The sequence below is a fragment of the Panthera onca genome, chromosome C2 (assembly GCF_046562875.1).
Source record: "Panthera onca isolate mPanOnc1 chromosome C2, mPanOnc1 haplotype 2, whole genome shotgun sequence".
Taxonomy (NCBI): domain Eukaryota; kingdom Metazoa; phylum Chordata; class Mammalia; order Carnivora; family Felidae; genus Panthera; species Panthera onca.
The window spans coordinates 115,448,168-115,465,549 of NC_138347.1; the positions used below are offsets into that span (position 1 = coordinate 115,448,168).

At 37.0% G+C, this 17,382-nt stretch overlaps 1 protein-coding gene across 1 annotated transcript in view; it reads right to left on the reverse strand.

Annotated features, from left to right (window-relative positions):
• CPB1 (carboxypeptidase B1) overlaps positions 1-17,382 on the reverse strand; it is a 56,474-nt gene that overhangs the window by 22,532 nt on the left and 16,560 nt on the right. The window contains exons 2-4 of the mRNA XM_060638904.3: positions 11,113-11,353; positions 10,925-11,000; positions 4,239-4,363 (exon numbers count right to left, since the gene is read on the reverse strand). Of these exons, the coding sequence (XP_060494887.3) occupies positions 4,239-4,363; positions 10,925-11,000; positions 11,113-11,222 (311 nt within the window). The 5' untranslated portion in view covers positions 11,223-11,353. The remainder of the gene's footprint in view (positions 1-4,238; positions 4,364-10,924; positions 11,001-11,112; positions 11,354-17,382) is intronic.

A 17,382-nucleotide genomic window follows, 5' to 3' on the forward strand; every position in this document is an offset into this window, starting at 1 on the left:
ACAGCTACAAATTCTTGCCGACAGGAAACTGTCTAAACACAAATTAGTTACCATATGAGGTAATAATGGGATGCACAGGGACTGCTTGCAGCCCCAGCAAGGATATTGCTGGTGTGCTTCTCCAGGATTTCTAGGGACTTATTATTATTTAATATTTAGACAATTATATGCTACAAATGTGCTAAGCAGCAAACAGAAACAAAAATTAACAAGAGCTTAGCTCTTGGGAATATCCTATGTTCTAGATGAGACAACATTTACATCCAGTTCCCAAAAAGTTTACCCACTAAAAAAGGATTGAACTTTCTATCTGATAAAAGGAATGCGATTAGAAGCCATTTTACTGCTTTGGGATATAGGTAGAATTAGGACATGATTCAGGTAGCTAGGGTTAGCTTATGGTCTCTGATATTCCTTTGTTTTTCTTAAGGAATTATAAAGAATCTGTCACTTAAAAAATATTACTGAGGACTACTAAAGGTTAGGATTTTTGACGTTCTTCCTAGTGTAATAAGAAGAGCAAAAAGTCACAGACATGAATCTTAATCAAATTTTGAAACTTAACTGTGTTATATGTTTTTTTTTTTTTTGAAGAGTCAATTCTTAAGGTCACATTTTGACACTTTCCTCAGGCAGAAGCAGATAGCTAAGCTATATGAGCCATGATAATGGGGTTAAGCAAAACAGTTTCTGTTGACCTTTAAACAATGTATCATCTCCCTCTTTGTACAATAGTAAACCATAGCAGCGGTCACAGCAATAGTAGTATCAGTTGCAACTTATTTGTGTATTGTTTTGTTCATCTTCACAGATTTTTGAGAGAGGCATAGTATCTTCACATTATGGATTAGGAAACTGAAATTCACAAACATGAAGCACATTATCTAAGGTCACAACCAGGAAGGTTCAGACCCAGGATTTGGATCTGGTCTGTGTTTTATGGAACACTTACTTGTTGTGTTAGGCTGCACCACTTCTGACGACGTACAGACCTCATAGGTAACAATTCTTACGTCTTCACTAGCATAAATACTATTCTATATTTTTAAAATGTCAAAACAAGAGAAGATTTTTTATGAAATTCTTTAAGGTATATTTACCCAAAATATAATGAGGACTTGAGCTTGTGGTAGGCTGCTCTTGGATAAACATTTGAATGTTCAGGACTGGAGCTTGACAAACTGCCTGTTTGCTTCTCACTGACCCACTCCCTGGAGGAATAACTGTTTGGGATAAAAGTCCTCATTTCTTTCTTCCCTCTAGTGCAAATGCCTTCGGGTCAGCATAGTCTCTCCCAGTTATAAGGTTACATACAGGTTATATAATCTTTTCTCTGCCTAGAGTATGATTTTTTCTTTTCTTTGGCTAATGCTGGCTCATCTTTAAGTTCTCAGCTGAAGCCTCATTTCCTCCAGTGGCCTTCCCTGACCCTAGAGTTGGTCATTTCCCCCCTATATATCCAGCTCTTTGCTCTTCTTGACAGCTGTTACACAATTTTGCAATTCTTTGTTTAAAGTCTGTTTTCCTCTGAAGGGAGGAGGGCCATATCTGTCCTTTTTTGGGCTTGGTATATATAGGCATTTACTATCTATTTGTTGTATCGACAGTGGACAACTGCTTCTACTTAGGAAGACATTCTCATCTGGAGAGGCTTAGATGGACCAGTGTGGTATTTGGAGACAGGAGATAGGGTCATCAGCTTAGCCAACTCTGTATTAGGCCTTTGAGGAATCACTTTTCTTTCTTTTAGTCCTTATCTTCACGACTTCTACCATTAGAGATAGTGGTGGGGCCTTGAGGTTGCACAGAAGAACCAATCAGTCTGACCCTAGTCTGGTCCTTAATCTTAAAGGAGCATGAGGAAGAAAAAAAAAAAAAAAAAACTGGAGATATCACAATTCCAGATTTTAAGATATATTACAAAGCAGTAGTAATTAAAACAGTATGGCACTGGCATAAAAATAGACACATAGCTTAATGGTTTAGAACAGAAAACCTAGAAATAAACCCACAATTACATGGCCAGTTAATCTCTGACAAAAGAGGAATGAATACACAATGGGAAAAAGACAGTGTCTTCAACAAATAATGTTTGGGAAACTGGCGAGCTGCATGCAAAAGAATGAAACTGGACCACTTTCTTTCACCATGCACAAAAATGAACTCAAAATGGATTAAAGATGTAATGTGAGACCTGAATCCATAAAAATCCTTAAAGTGAGTATGGGCCGTAATCTCTCTGATACCGGCCATAGCAGCATTTTTCTAGATGTCTCCTGAGGCAAGGGAGATAAAAGCAAAAATAAACTATTGGGACTATATCAAAATTCTTTCTGCACAATGAGGGAAATAATCAACAAAAGTAAAATACAACATATGGAGTGGGAGAAGATACTTGTAAATGACATATTCGATAAAGGGTTATTATCTAAAGTATATAAAGGACTGGTACAAATCAATACCCTGAAATGAATAATGCAATTAAAAGATGGGCAGAAGACATGAAGAGACAGTTCTCCAAAGAAGACATCCAGATGGACAACAGACACATGAAAAGATGCTCAAAGGCACCCATATCAGGGAAGTGCACATCAAAACTACAATGAGGGGCGCCTGGGTGGCGCAGTCGGTTGAGCGTCCGACTTCAGCCAGGTCGCGATCTCGCGGTCCGTGAGTTCGAGCCCCGTGTCGGGCTCTGGGCTGATGGCTCAGAGCCTGGAGCCTGCTTCTGATTCTGTGTCTCCCTCTCTCTCTGACCCTCCCCCGTTCATGCTCTGTCTCTCTCTGTCCCAAAAATAAATAAAAAACGTTGAAAAAAAAAAATTAAAAAAAAAAAAATAAAAAAAAACTACAATGAGATATCACCTCACACCTGTCAGAATGGCTAAAATAAAAAAAAAAAAAAAAAACAAAAACCACAAGAAGCAAGTGCTCACAGAGTATGTGGAGAAAAAGGAACCCTTTGCATTGTTGGTGGGAATGCAAATTGGTGCAGCCATTGTGGAAAACAGTATAGAGTTTTCTCAAAGAGTTAAAAATAGAACTACCCTATGATCCAGGAATCACACTACTGGCTCTTTACCCTTCAAACACAAAAACACTAATTCAAATGGATACATGCACCTCTTTTTTTTTTTCAATTGCAGCATTATTTACAATATCCAAATTATGGAAGCAGCCTAAGTGTCCACACACTTCGATATAATGGATAAAGAAGGTGTGGTGTATGTATACAATGGAATATTGTTCAGTCATAAAAAAGAATGAAATCTTGCCACTTGCAACAACATGGACAGAGCTAGAGAGTATAATGCTAAGTGAAATAAGTCAGTCAGAAAAAGACAAATACTATATGATCTCACTCATATCTGGAATTTAAGAAACAAAACAAATGAGCAAAGAAAAGAGAGACAAACCAAGAAACAGATTCTTTTTTTAAAAAATTTTTAATGTTTATTTGTTTTTGAGAGACAGAGACAGAGCACGAGCAAGGAAAGGGCAGAGAGACAGGAAGACACAGAACCCAAAGCAGGCTCCAGGCTCTGAGCTGTCAGCGCAGAGCCTGATGTGGGGCTTGAACCCATGGACCATGAGATCATGGCCTGAGCCGAAGTCAGTTGCTTATCCAAATGAGCCACCCAGGTGACCCAAGAAACAGACTCTTAAAGAGAAAAAAACCGATGGTTACCAGAGGGGATATGGGTGGGGGAATGGGGAAGAAAGAGGATGGGGATTAAGAAGTACACTTTTCATGGTGAAGAAATTTAAAATGATAATAAAATAGGAATAATTGGTTAAGTTGAAATAAATATTTATTGAGTCCAGTGTGCATACACAAGAAGTCAGGAGCATGAGAGTCCTAATTCATAAGGACTTCTCACTTGGAAAGAAGGCTTGATGTAATTTAGGTCTAAAACTGTCTAGCTGATTGATAATAGAGTGTTCATGATTTGACCTGTAGTCTGTGTATCATTTGTAAACCAGTAGCAGGTCAGGTATCTTGCTGAATTGGAGTTCAAAAGTGAAAGCCATTTTTATTAGAACAGTAACTAAAAAAAAATCTACTGGGCTTAAAGTCTTAAGATTTGGAATGTAGGGCCAGTTTTGCCATGATCTATTTTTTGGAGCCCTAGGGAAGCCTGTTCTTGGTCTTAGTTTTGCCTTCCCAGGGTTATTCAGAGGCTAAGATGAGAACATACGTGGGAGAGAATTTTAATAGTTATAAAACATAAACTTACTCATATTGTAGTTCATGTTGCTTCAGAAAATCTTCCACAGTGAAAATATCTTCTGCTTTAACACGGAAGTCAACTGTACTGTGAGGTTTAATCTGTGTGACAGAATCTGGTTTCCAGAAGTCAATCTGAATAAAGAGTAAGATATATTGTATTTGACACCTATAATTCAATGGGTGAATTATCATCAATCACGCTAGTACTCTACTCCATTGAGTTATTTTTAAATTCAAATCATCCATGAAATCTCTTAAAAACATTTCCTTTGAGTGAACAAGTTGGAACCAAAAGTTAGATGTTAATAACAATGTTTACACATACATACATGGCCTTAACTGATTATCATCAAACATGAAGAACATGTAATTGTTTCCCATAATGCTAGTTAGTTGCAATGTTTTCTATAATGGTTCTTTTCTATTTATTGATTTTCTGGAGCAGTTTCTTATTGAGATAGTGGTGTTTGTGGTAATGGGTAAATGTGCTGGAATGAATGATGATGAATTAACTAGAACCACAAAATTTAATAGAAAGAGATTGAGCTTTCATTTTTACTTTTGAATTGATGTATTTTGTTCATTTGTACTTGGAACTCAGCACTGTTCTTGCCACTGTAATGTGTAGAACCAAGATCTACATCTCTGACCTGTGGAGGATATATCAGAGAGGAAAAATGCCTCTTTCCACAGTGGTCATCTTGGCATCATGGCCAGAAACAAAGTGCTCTCAAAGATCCAGACATTTTCATTCATTCAATTATTCATCTGCTGTTACTAGGGACCTATTTTGTGCTAGGCTCTGTGCCTGAAACTAGGAATACATTAGTGAGCGAATCAAACATAGCTTCTGTCTTTACTGGGAAGGTTTTAGAGACATTTATGCACAAAAATAACAGGATGACATATTTGAGAATTCTAATGTTTTCTCTTTTGGATGTATGGTTTCAAATCTCCTTTTTTTTTCCCCCATGGAAAAACATTAACTAAGGATGTGTTGCCTCTCTCAGGTGTCTGTTTTCCTGTTTCTTTCTTGAGTTGAGAAAAGACCTTGAAGCTTGAGGTGATCCTGACAGTGGGTCTTTCTCTGCCCCTGCGTCTCACCCAGTCCCTGTTTATATGTTTATAAGCTAGTCTCCAGCCTGAGGCAGGTGATATTTAGGATCACTGTTTGGAAACTTAGAAGGGAGTTTGGGCAAGACTTAGAGGTTGTTCAATTGAAACTAATTAGGTAAGATATTAACATGACTCAGTTTCAGGTACACTTGCCTATGGAGAATCCAATAACCTATATCCTGTCCTGGTAATCTTGAGATCATTGTAGATATCTAGTGGGTGCTGAGTCATGAGTCAGGACCACAGGGAGTGTCAGGGCAGTAGGAGGCAGAGACGTTAGGACAATATCAGAAGGGATTCCAGAAGAAAAGTGTGATTGTCAGTAAGGTGTTGAAAGGAAACAGTACTGATGATTTGATAAGGATTAGCTACAGAATGTGATCTAGTGAGTCATAGATGAGAAAATAAAGATGAAAGTTAAAAGATAGTGGGAGGAGGTATAAAGGCATGCCATGATAACAGAGAAAACAAGGGTCTGGTGATGAATTCTAGTTAGCCAACATGGTAAAGAGAAGGGCAATGAAGACAAGCACATTATAGGAGAAAGCATATTTTTAAAAGTTAACTCTGAATTTGTGTTCCTAAGAATGCTTGTCCTTCCAAGGTGGGATGGGAGAGGGATGTGTATCTTTATTATAGATACAGAGGTTTTGAATTGGTAAAGCACACAAAGTCTTCCAGACATCAGTAGGGAACTTGACAGTGCCCCACCCACACATAATGCTGGGACCTTTTAGTGTACTCAGGGGACCCCTTACGTCCCCGAGCTTCATCTCTGTGAAGGCTCTTTCCCCTGGAACTGGAAAAAGCCAAGCTAACAGCTTGCAGCAGCCAGGAGGTGGCAAAGAAATAACTCTTTACAGAGAAGCACTCAACCAGTGAGCCTGGGAAGTGGATGTGTAAATATTCCAATTCTCTCATTTCTTAGGTGGGATAATTCTGAGGTGGGCGATTTTACCCTTTCTTGGAGTTTCTCTGTAGGAGTAAGCTCTAATCATCGTCTATGGTAGTTGTCTTAATAGTATCCCCTTTGTTGTCTGCCTTCCATTCTCTGCATCACTCCTCACTTCTTTACCAGTGTTCCTTGTACTTCCCAAACAAAATCTTGGCCCCCAAATCTTTGTCTAAGATTCTACTTTGAGGAACCTATATTAAGACACTAGCTTTTCACTTAGAGCAGCATGTACCTGTATGATATCTTGGTGATGGTTCTGATACAATCTTCAATACATTCAGTGCCAATTCAGAATAGCCTAATTGCTTTCTGAGTGGGTTTTCTTTGTGATATTAAGTTGAAAGCTGCCTTTCCTAATCTCTTACTTCTTACTCATTGGTCTTGGCTCTCCGAAATATTGGGAGATCTCTCTCTATCTGCCTATCTACACACATATCTGTATCTATATGTCTGTATTTATATCTCTATATCTATCTGTCTGTCTGTCTATCGAGACTGAGAGAGATAGAGACTTTTAAGATTCTGCAGTGAGAATGATAGATTCTTTAAAATGGGGGTAGAGAAATCTCATGAATGTGTTTTTACAGAAAACTTGAAGACCTAACCTGAGGCACTATAAATTTCAGTCTGACATGGGGAAAATTTGTCAGCAAATATACCAGCATCCAACGCTATGAAGTTCTTCAGCTGTGATGCAGACTTACTATACTGGAGTTAGTTGCTAGTGCTTCTTAGGAGAAATGGAACCAAAAATCAGGAAGAACTCTATAGCCTCATAGATGTTTACCAATGTATCAAGTATGGATAAAATTAATAAACTCAAAATATTCTCACAAGGAGATAAATATACATTTCAGTAATCACCAAGACCATGTGAGTGAGATCTATGTCTGAAATATGGAAATAGAGTAAAATATATGATGTGAGATATGGGGAATTGAATTATATGTTAAGAAATTGTAAAACTGAGGTTATAAAATTATAAATCCAGGAAGCTGAGTTAAAAAAAACTGTAAAGAGCATTTGTTGGAGGATAAAGGAATATCTTTAAATGATAGCACAGTGGGAATGTTAACTTAATCAGCCAGCTGGCTAATAACTGAAGAGTCTTTCTTAAAATATATTATAGAACCAACACAAAAGCAAGATTAAGTATGTCCACTGTAAATCCTTTTAGGCTTTTAAAATAATAAATAGTGGTGTTGGAGATCTTTGGTTCTTTACAAATTTACACAGTTTGTTTCTTCACGTTGCATTTGACTATAAGTTGAACATCTGATAGACTATTTTATCTTGATGGAATTTTCCTTTCCTGTTTGGAGGGTTGACTTCTAATCCAGGCATAGTTCTAGACAGTAGGGAGCAACTTAGTAGTATAGTGGGAGTGAGGAGAACACTGGAAGACTGTAACCATGTTACTCTGGGCATATAGACGAACATGGACCTCATCATAGAGAAACAGAGTTCAAGAAAGCACAGAGCAAAGAGGATAGGTTTTATGGTTAGTGCCTGCAATAAAGGAAAAAGTGCAATTCTGATTACAAGGAGATAAAATAAACCCCTTAGTATATAATTACAGATGAAAAGGGGAGGCTGCTAGAGTCCTATGTCATCACAGATCTCTCTAGTGTATTCAACTTGTGAGAATATATGTTTAAAAGCTGGGAGGAAGGACACATAGCCAAGGATGAATACAAAGACTAGATGCCCTTGTAATGATCTTATCAGGAAGGCTATAGTACAGAATATGCTGCACTTGCAGATTGCTAAGGAGAAAAAAATATCTCCTTTTCATTCATGTGGGAAACAAAATGAATAAAGAAGAAATGTGCAGTCCCATTGCTTAGAGACAAAGCATGATGCTTGCAGCAGGAAGAAAAGAAAGTTTTCTCGTTTAACTGTTGTTTGGCTTTTGACTTTTCCGAGGGGGTATACCATTTCTTGTTTCTTCTGCTTCCACTGAGAGATGAAATTGCCATAAGTAAAGAATTTTTCACATGTTACAATTTTTAGTAGAAATGCCTTCTTTGGAAAGAGAACATAGAGGCCCAAGATAGATGAGGAGACAGGGGATTATACTGGCCATGTAAATTGCATTTATATTCCAGTTGTAGTGATGATAATAATAACAAATTCTTAAATAGTTATCACTATGTTCCAAGTGCTTCACTGATATCAAGTCTTTTAAATCTCATAACAATCCTATAAGGTAAATACTGTTATTCATCTCATTTGGCAAATGAGAAAGTTGAGATCCAGAGAGATGTCTAAAGTCCAGCTAGCAAGTGGTAGAACCAGGAATTGAATCTAGGAGTCTGAGTCCAGATTCTCTGCTCTTGACTATTGTAAAATGCTGAATTTTAGGTAACTAAAATAATAAAGCACATGTGATTGCAGAACTTCTTCAGCAATCTTGGAGGAATCAGAGCTTGAAGGAATCACTGAGGAGTGGAGGGGGTAAATCTTGGATTTCATAAGGAGGAAAACAGGTGAATTCCAGAAGCAGGAGCTCGTGGGGTTTAGCATGGATTCTGGCAAAGCTGTGGAGTAAACTGGAAGCAGATGGATTGTGAATGCTCAGAAATGGAAGCTGTGATCCCTGGGAGCCAGCATAGTTTAAAGCAAGAGTAAGTCAGGCCTAATTAACTTCATCTTCTTATTGAAAGAGACCACTAGCCTGATATAATGCTGAATCTAGATCTTAGCAAAGCATTTGTAAAGTCTCTGCATTTATATTCTTCTTTACAAGCTGGAAAGCACAGTGTTAGCTGGAGCTGACACCCCAGTAATGTGGGTAATTGAGCAAACATCTGAGGATAGTTGGTTAATGAATCACTTTCAATACTTAACATATTGGAAGCTCTTGATAAATATGTATTGAATGAATGAACCATGAAGGAGGCCTCTAATTCTGTGCTGACCCCTGATTGACTTAATATTTATCTTTATTAATGACAAAGATAAAAGTTGGGAAGGAGTGCTTGTCAAACTTGCTGGTGATGCAAAGCTAGGGGGAAGAATTATTTCCATGGATGACTGAATTAGTTTTTTAAATGATATCATCATGCTGAAAATAAACTATAAAGATGAATTTTAACACAGTAAATCTGAAATCCTGCATTTAGGTAAAAAATAAATTAGGCAAGAAGAAATAATACCTTGTCTAAGAATGATTCATGTGAAAAAAGAATAATCTACTGGTTTCTATTGGCCATAGGCTTATTATAAACTAAGAGTATTCTTTAACTGTTCAAGATGTTTAAAAGAATCTCAGGCCCCATTAACAAATGTCTGTTTTACAGATGAAGACAGGCAATTGTCCTATTATCTAGTACTGTATTAATCTAATGTATCTAATACTGTATTAATCAGAGCATACCTAGAAGTCTAGTGCCAATTCTGAAAGCTACATTTTAAAAAAGAAATACAGACAGATTGAGCTATATCCAAAGGTGACCAGGAATGATCAGTGTAAACGAGTGCTAAGAGAAATGATAGAAGGCCTGGAAAAGGTAAATCTTAGATGTAAGACAATATTTGGCTCAACTAAGTCCAATGGGCCAAAGTTAGAGAAGTTAGCTTTCAGCTTCATGTAACAGTTGACTTGTGAGGCAAATGGGCTACTCTGAAAAGCAGCATTCCTTCCATCCTTAAAAGTTCTCAAACAGTTTTTATTAAGGCTAGCAATCAGAGATGGTATTTCTATGGAGGAAATTGAGTGGAAGGCCGGAATACATGACTACTTATTTTCTTTCAATATTAAACTTTGAATCTATTTCGGATTATGACACTGTACCTTCTTCTTCTTCTTCTTCTTCTTTTTTTTTTTTTTTTTTTTTTTGGTCCATAACTTAAAAGCCAAAAGAAAAAAAAAACCCTATAAAAAGATAGATAGATAGATAGATAGGTATTTAGGGGTCTAGCAAATTATTTTGGTTTATATTTCATGAAGAAACAACTTTGGCCCAAGTGAGCTATTTGTGGTCAACAATAGCTTCCTGCTACACTACATATATAATTAAAAATATCAGTTCTCATCCCATATTCAGTGGATTTACTTTAAGTAGTATAGAGATTTTGGTTTCTTGAAAGTAAAAGAAAAGTATGGAAATCATTCATGGCTTTTTACCTTCTTTGCCCCCAACTCCTTCATGTCATATCATTAAGAGGACCTGAAGCAAGGTCATGAAAACTCAAGCTGTTTGATTTGGAATGAAAGAAAATCAAAGGGAACAGATGATACATGGGATGTGGAAATGAATTTCAAGTTGGACAGAAGCCCAGTTTTTCAGTAATATCCAAGTTGATCATTTTTCACTTTTGCCTTAGAAGGGAAGTGACTGTACATTAGATGTTCTGTGACCTTTGCGACTGTTCCAACTCATCCAGTTGTCATGTCCTGTCAACTCCTTCAAAAGTTACCATGGATTTATAATACTATAGGGCTATGGCAATCTAATTTAGGCAGGGGAAAAAAAAAGGTATTGTGGCATTAAACGTTTTTCAGTTTATTTCTTGCTATAGTTAATATTTCAGTCATTCTTCCTTTGATGGAATCACAGTGCACTCTAAGATTTTAAAGTAATTGTGAAGCAAACCTATAGTATTGGATCATTATTTACCTGGGTGGTGCTGGCCAACTCATGGAGTAAGCTGATGTGATTTTCATCTTCAACATTGACACGGAACACCTTCTCACTGAATGGTGAGGTAGCAGAAGAAGAAGAGAAAATGTAAAATTTGGTAATGCATTCAAATTTGGGGGATAGCAAGGAAGAGGACTTGCTCATATAAGGAGTTGCTTACTTACCCTTCAAAGTGCTCACCAGAATGGTGAGCAGATGCTAGGGCCACAGTCACAAGAAGTAAGAGCGCCAACATTGTGACTGACTTGGTCCTTTGGGTGTGTTTCACCTGCATTTATAATCCAAGGTGGTGTTTGTTTTCTTCTTCTGATTGCAGATAGGCACTATCAAATCTTGATTAATGGTTTTCCTGGCATTGTTGCCTTGGTAGGTGTGTAAAGTCTGAGAGGATATCTCTCTCAACACCTGTGGATACAGAGCAAATAATCTCAAGTTCAACCTATTTAATTTGGATGTTAGGCCTTGAATAGTTTGGAGGTAAATGAGTTTTAAATAAAATCTATTTTATAATTTAAATTCTTCATTGCCAATTTGTATGCCTTTTATTTCTTTTGTTGTCTGATTGCTGAGGCTAGGACTTCTAGTACTATGTTGAACGACAGTGGTGAGAGTGGACATCCCTGTCATGTAAGAAGTCAAACTTTCACTCTTCACAGATGACATGAATGTGTGGAAAACCCAAAAAACTCCACCAAAAAACCTGTTAGAACTGATATACATGAATTCAGCAAAGTTGCAGGATATCAATTCAACGTATAGAAATCAGTTGCATTTCTATACACTAATAATGAAGCAGCAGAAAGAGAAATCAAGGAATTTATTCCACTTACAATTGCAGCAAAGCCTATAAGATACCTAGGGACAAACCTAACCAAAGAGGTAAAAAATCAATACACTGAAAACTATAGAAAGCTTATGAAAAAAAATGAATAAGACACAAAGAAATGGAGAAACAGCCATGATCATGGATTGGAAGAACAAATATTATTTATGTGTTGATACCACCCAAAGCAATCTACACATTCAGTGCAATCCCTATCAGAATAACAAAAACATTCTTCACAGAGCTAGAACAAACAATCCTAAAATTTGTATGGAACCAGAAAAAAAACCCAAATAGCCAAAGCAATCCTGAAAAAGAAACCAAAGCTGGAGGTATCACGATTCTGTACTTCAAGCTGTATTACAAAGCTGTAATAACAAGACATAGGTGCTGGCACAAAAACAGACACATGGATCAATGGAACAGAGTAAAGAACCCAGAAATGGACCCAAAGATGTATGTGCAACTAAACTTAGACAAAGTAGGAAAGAGTATCCAATGGGAAAAAGTCTCTTCAGCAAATGGTGTTGGGAAAACTGGACAGGTACATGCAGAAGAATGAAACTGGACCACTTTCATACACCATACACAAAAATGAATTCAAAATGGATGAAAGACCTGAATATGAGACAGGAAGCCATCAAAATCTTAGAGGAGAAACGGGCAGCAACTACTTTGCCCTCAGCCACAGCAACTTCTTACTCAACATCTCTGGAGGCAAGAGAAATACAAACAAAAATGAACTATTGGGACCTCAGCAAGATAAAAAGCGTCTGCACAGCAAAGGAAACAATTAACAAAACTAAAGGACAACTGATGGAATGGGAGAAGATATTTGCAAATGACATATTGGGTAAAGGGTTAGTATCCAAAATCTATATAGAACTTTACAAACCAAACAAACAAAAAATAAATAACCCAATGAATAAGTGGGCAGAAGACATGAATAGACACTTTTCCAAAGAAGACATCCAGATGGCTAATGGACACATGCAAAGATGCTCAACATTACCCATCATCAGAGAAATACAAATCAAAACTACAATGAGGTGCCACCTGCCACCTGTCAGAATGGCTAAAATGAATAACTCAGGAAACAATAGATGTTGGCGAGGATATGGAAAAAGGGGAATCCTTTTGCACTGCTTGTGGGAATGCAAACTGGTGTAGCCACTCTGGAAAACAGTATGGAGATTCCTCAAAAAATTAAAAATAGAACTGCCCTATAACTCAGCAGTTGTACTACTAGTGGGTATTTATCCAAAGGGTACAAAAAATGCTTATTTTAAGGAGGGGGGGAACATGCACCCTAATGTTTATAGCAGTGCTATCAACAGTAGCCAACTTACGGAAAGAGCCCATATGTCCATCAACTGATGAATGGATAAAAAAGACACACACACACACACACACACCAGACTATTACTCAGTGATCAAAAAGAATGAAATATTTCCATTTGCAACAATGTGGATGGAGCTGGAGTGTATTATGCTTAGTGAAATAAGTCAGAGAAAGACAGATATCATAGGATTTCACTTGTGTGGAACTTAAGAAACACAGTAGATAAACATAAGGGAAGGGAAGGAAAAATAAGATAAAAATGGAAAGGAAGGCAAACCATAAGAGGCTCATTTTTTTTAAAGTTTATTTATTTATTTTGAGAGAGGCAGAGAGAGAGCCCAAGTGGGGGAGGGGCAGAGAGAGAGGGGGACAGAGGATCTGAAGCAGGCTCTATGCTGAGAGCAGAGAGAGCCCAATGTGTGGCTCAAACACACGAATTGTGAGATCATAACCTGAACTGAGGTCAGACACTTAACAGACTGAGGCATTCAGGTGCCCCAAGAGACCCTTAAATACAGAAAGCAAATGGAGGGTTGCTGGAGGGAAAGTGGATGGCGTGGGGGGGAATGGGCTAAATGGGTGATGGGCATTAAGGAGGGCACTTGGGCTGAGCACTCGGTGTTTTATGTAAGTGATGAATCATTGGGTTCTACTCCTGAAACCAATGCTACACTGTATGTTAATTAAATTGAATTTAAATTAAAAAATATATTTTATAATTTTTTGTAGTATATTCTTCATTTTGAATTGAGAATTATATGTAATAAATTATATAGATATAAGTGTAACATTTGATGAGTTTTGACAAATGTATATATACTCATGTAACAAACATCTCAATCAAAGTTTAGAGCATTTTCATCAGAACTCTCAAAATAACTAAGAAGATCTTTTGAGAACTTTCTAGTATTTCTGTATTCCCCTCAGGCAACCACTATTTGGATTTTTAGCTTCATACATTAGCTTTGCCTGTACTAAAACTTCATATAAATGAGATCATACCATAAATATTCCTTTGTGTCTGGCTTCTTTCATTGAAGATAATGTTTTTGAGATATATTAGTATTTTTGTTTGCATTATTAGCTTGTTATTCTTTAATACCAAGTAATATTTCATTGTGTGAATATACGACAATTTGTTTATTCATTTTCTTGTTGATGGATACTTGTGTTGTTTCCAATTTTGTGTTATTATGAATAGAGCTGTCGTAAAAATTTTTTTACAGACCTTTTTGTTGACATAGGTTTTCACCTTGGGGGAGGTAAATATCTAAGAGTGGAATTGCTAAATAATAATGTAGGTGAAGGTTTAACCTAAGATTCTGCCAAACTTTTTCCCATAGTAGTTGTACCAGTTTAAGCTTGTACCAGTATCCAGTTGCTCGAGTGAGTGTGCACTGGTATCTAATTGTGCTTTTAATTTGTATTTATTTCCCTGAAACTTATGATGTTGTATATCTTTTCATATATGCATTGACCATTTATAATTCTTTGTTGTCAAGCATCTATTGAGGTCAGTTGCCTTTTTGAAAAAATTTGGTTATTTGGCTTATTATTGCTTTGTAGCGGTTCTTTATATATTCTGCATAGAAGTCCTTTGTTAGAAATATGTATGACAAGTATTTCTTCTCAGTAGGTGGCTTTCATTTTCATTTTCTCAGTTTTATCTTTTTATGAGCAGAAGTTTTAAATTTTGATGAAGCTTCAGTTTATATACGTTTTCCTTTTAAAGTTCATGCCTTTTACATTCTTTCCAACAAATCTTTGCCTATCCCAAGGTCTCAAACATATTTGCCTATGTTTCTTAAAAGAGCTTTGTCATTTGGGTTTTATGGTGTGAAGTATGGATCAACAAACTTAAAATATGGATCTCCAGTATATTACTGTATGTTAAGAAGACTTCTTTCCCCATTTAATTACTTTGGTTTCTCTGTCAAAATGCATTTGACCATATATGTGGAGTGTAATTTTGGACTTTCTGTTATATTCCATTGATCTTGTCTAGTTTTATACCACTATTACAATGTCTTGATTATTATACTTTATAGTAAGTCTTAACATGAAATAAGTCCTCCAACTTTATTCTTTTCTAAGTTTGATTCCAAATACTTCACATTTCCATTTATATTTTGGTACCAACTTGTCAATTTCTATGAAGAATCTTGCTGGGATTTTGATTGGGATTACATTGAATCTATAGATCAATTTGGGGAGAACTGATATAATATTTAGACTTTGAACTTATACGCATGCTATCTCTGTATATTAATCTGGGTCTTTGTCAAAAAACGGAAGGGTCTGAAATTTTATCCTACTTATAAGATGATAAGCTGTCCTTCCACAGTTTCATAGAGGCTGGCAGAAGACATGAAATTCCTGGGTCAGAATCAAAGGGCATTATTATGCATGACATAGCAGACGGCATAGACTTTATGGTTGTATCGGTCTTTTAATTTTCCAGTCCCATAGGGAAATGTGAAGGTGTCCCAGTTGGATGCTGGGTACAGAGGTTTGTGTCACAGTTGAGGAATATTGAGTTTAGGAAACTCTCAACCTCATGAGGGGCCTGCTAGCAAATCTGTTCAACTTTTGCCTTTGACGTTTGCTTTATTATCCTGGAGGGCAAACAGAACTTTCCTTTGCCACAAAGGGAGATGTCACTTCTGTCTTCCAAGCTGTTTGCTATTTAAACATCTTTGAAAAGATAGTCCAGAATAAGAGCTGTCCTGGGATGTATAGAAACAGAGGGATCCATGGAGAATTGTCTCTCATTACCTACCCTTTTCTATACCCTCTTGATTTCTGGTGAATTTCCTCATGAGTATGCTACTCTGTTGGTCACTCTGATCAATCTGACTGACAGGGGCTAGGACCAAATCCATTCAATTTATCTAATGTGGCATTTAATTAAGGTTAATATCCACAGGACTCTAAGCAGCATGATGAAACCAATCTGTAACATTGACCTCAGCCATTCCTCCCCAGGGTATGAGACCCAACCAGCTGAAAAAATTCCATAAGCCATCAATGTCTGCTTTAGAAAGCCAGGTGGCTTTCTTCTTCAATTTCAGTATTGACTGTTTCGCTTCACCTGAGGCAATAATACAGTGACAACAGATAACTACTGAACAAACTCTATCATGGCCTGCAAGGAGGGAGTTTATGGGAATTCTATCATGCATAACAACCCTGGTCTAAACAGTAAACTAGCTAAATGCAAGAGAAAACTCATTCATGCAAGTGAAGTGTTTAGCAGTAGTGCTGGCTTCACAAGTTCAGTTGATGATTTACACGTCTTTCTTTTTGGTGAATTCTGCCATGTGATAATAGGCCACTGTTAGGTTCAGTTTTACATCCTACTGAATTGGCAGTTCTATTGGAAAGGTAGTTTCTTCTCAAAAATCTAACCCAGATTTTCATATTGAATCTTAGTGGACTTACTTGGCACATGCATCTGCCTATATTTGAAGCAATTCTGTGGTCAGGATGATGGGATGTGCTGATTGGCCAGGCCTAAGTCATTTGACCACTCCTAGAATCTTGGCATACACCCCATGCAAAATTTCTAATACAGCTATTACTGCTGCCATTGCCACCCTTCCCCGGATGAATCTTGAGCAGTCCTCACTTGTATCTGTCACCAGTTCCCAAGCCAAAGTCAAGATCTTAGGTCAGTGTCCCAGTTTCAAGAGAGGCTGGGAAAGTGGGATTCTCAATTTTAACTTTCATAGTGGGAGCCTTGTATGGCTCTTTAGCTAGAGTATTCTACAAACTTAGAGAAGCAGTTCAGATCTGGACAGTTAAAAAGAATTACAGATATACACTAAAGGAGGGCATAATCATTTGTGGATGACTTGTGGTGTTGTACTTGGAACTTTAAACATACTAGAGAATTTATTTCAGTTGATGCTTTGTGAATGCAAGTAGAGGGCAATTAGGATTTCCAGTTAGTAATTAAAATTTTTTTTGTTAGCTGTAATAGTTTGTCCGTAGATATTGAGATTTCTGCTTCCTATCTCATGTTTATACATTTAAATTCTTATTTTTTATTCACAGCTTGGTGACTAATAAGTCCCAAAGCACCTTTGTGTCTGTGTTTCATGTAACGGTGTGAGATTTTGGGAGAGTGTGTAAACTGCCCCATGGTGTTATAATTCATTCTATATGAGGTCTCAGTTTCTGGAAAAGCGTTTCTCCAAACATATTCCATGGTGTTAAATAGGAAGGGGTTCTGAGGTCAGATGTGTTTGCTTTACGCTAAAAGAAACA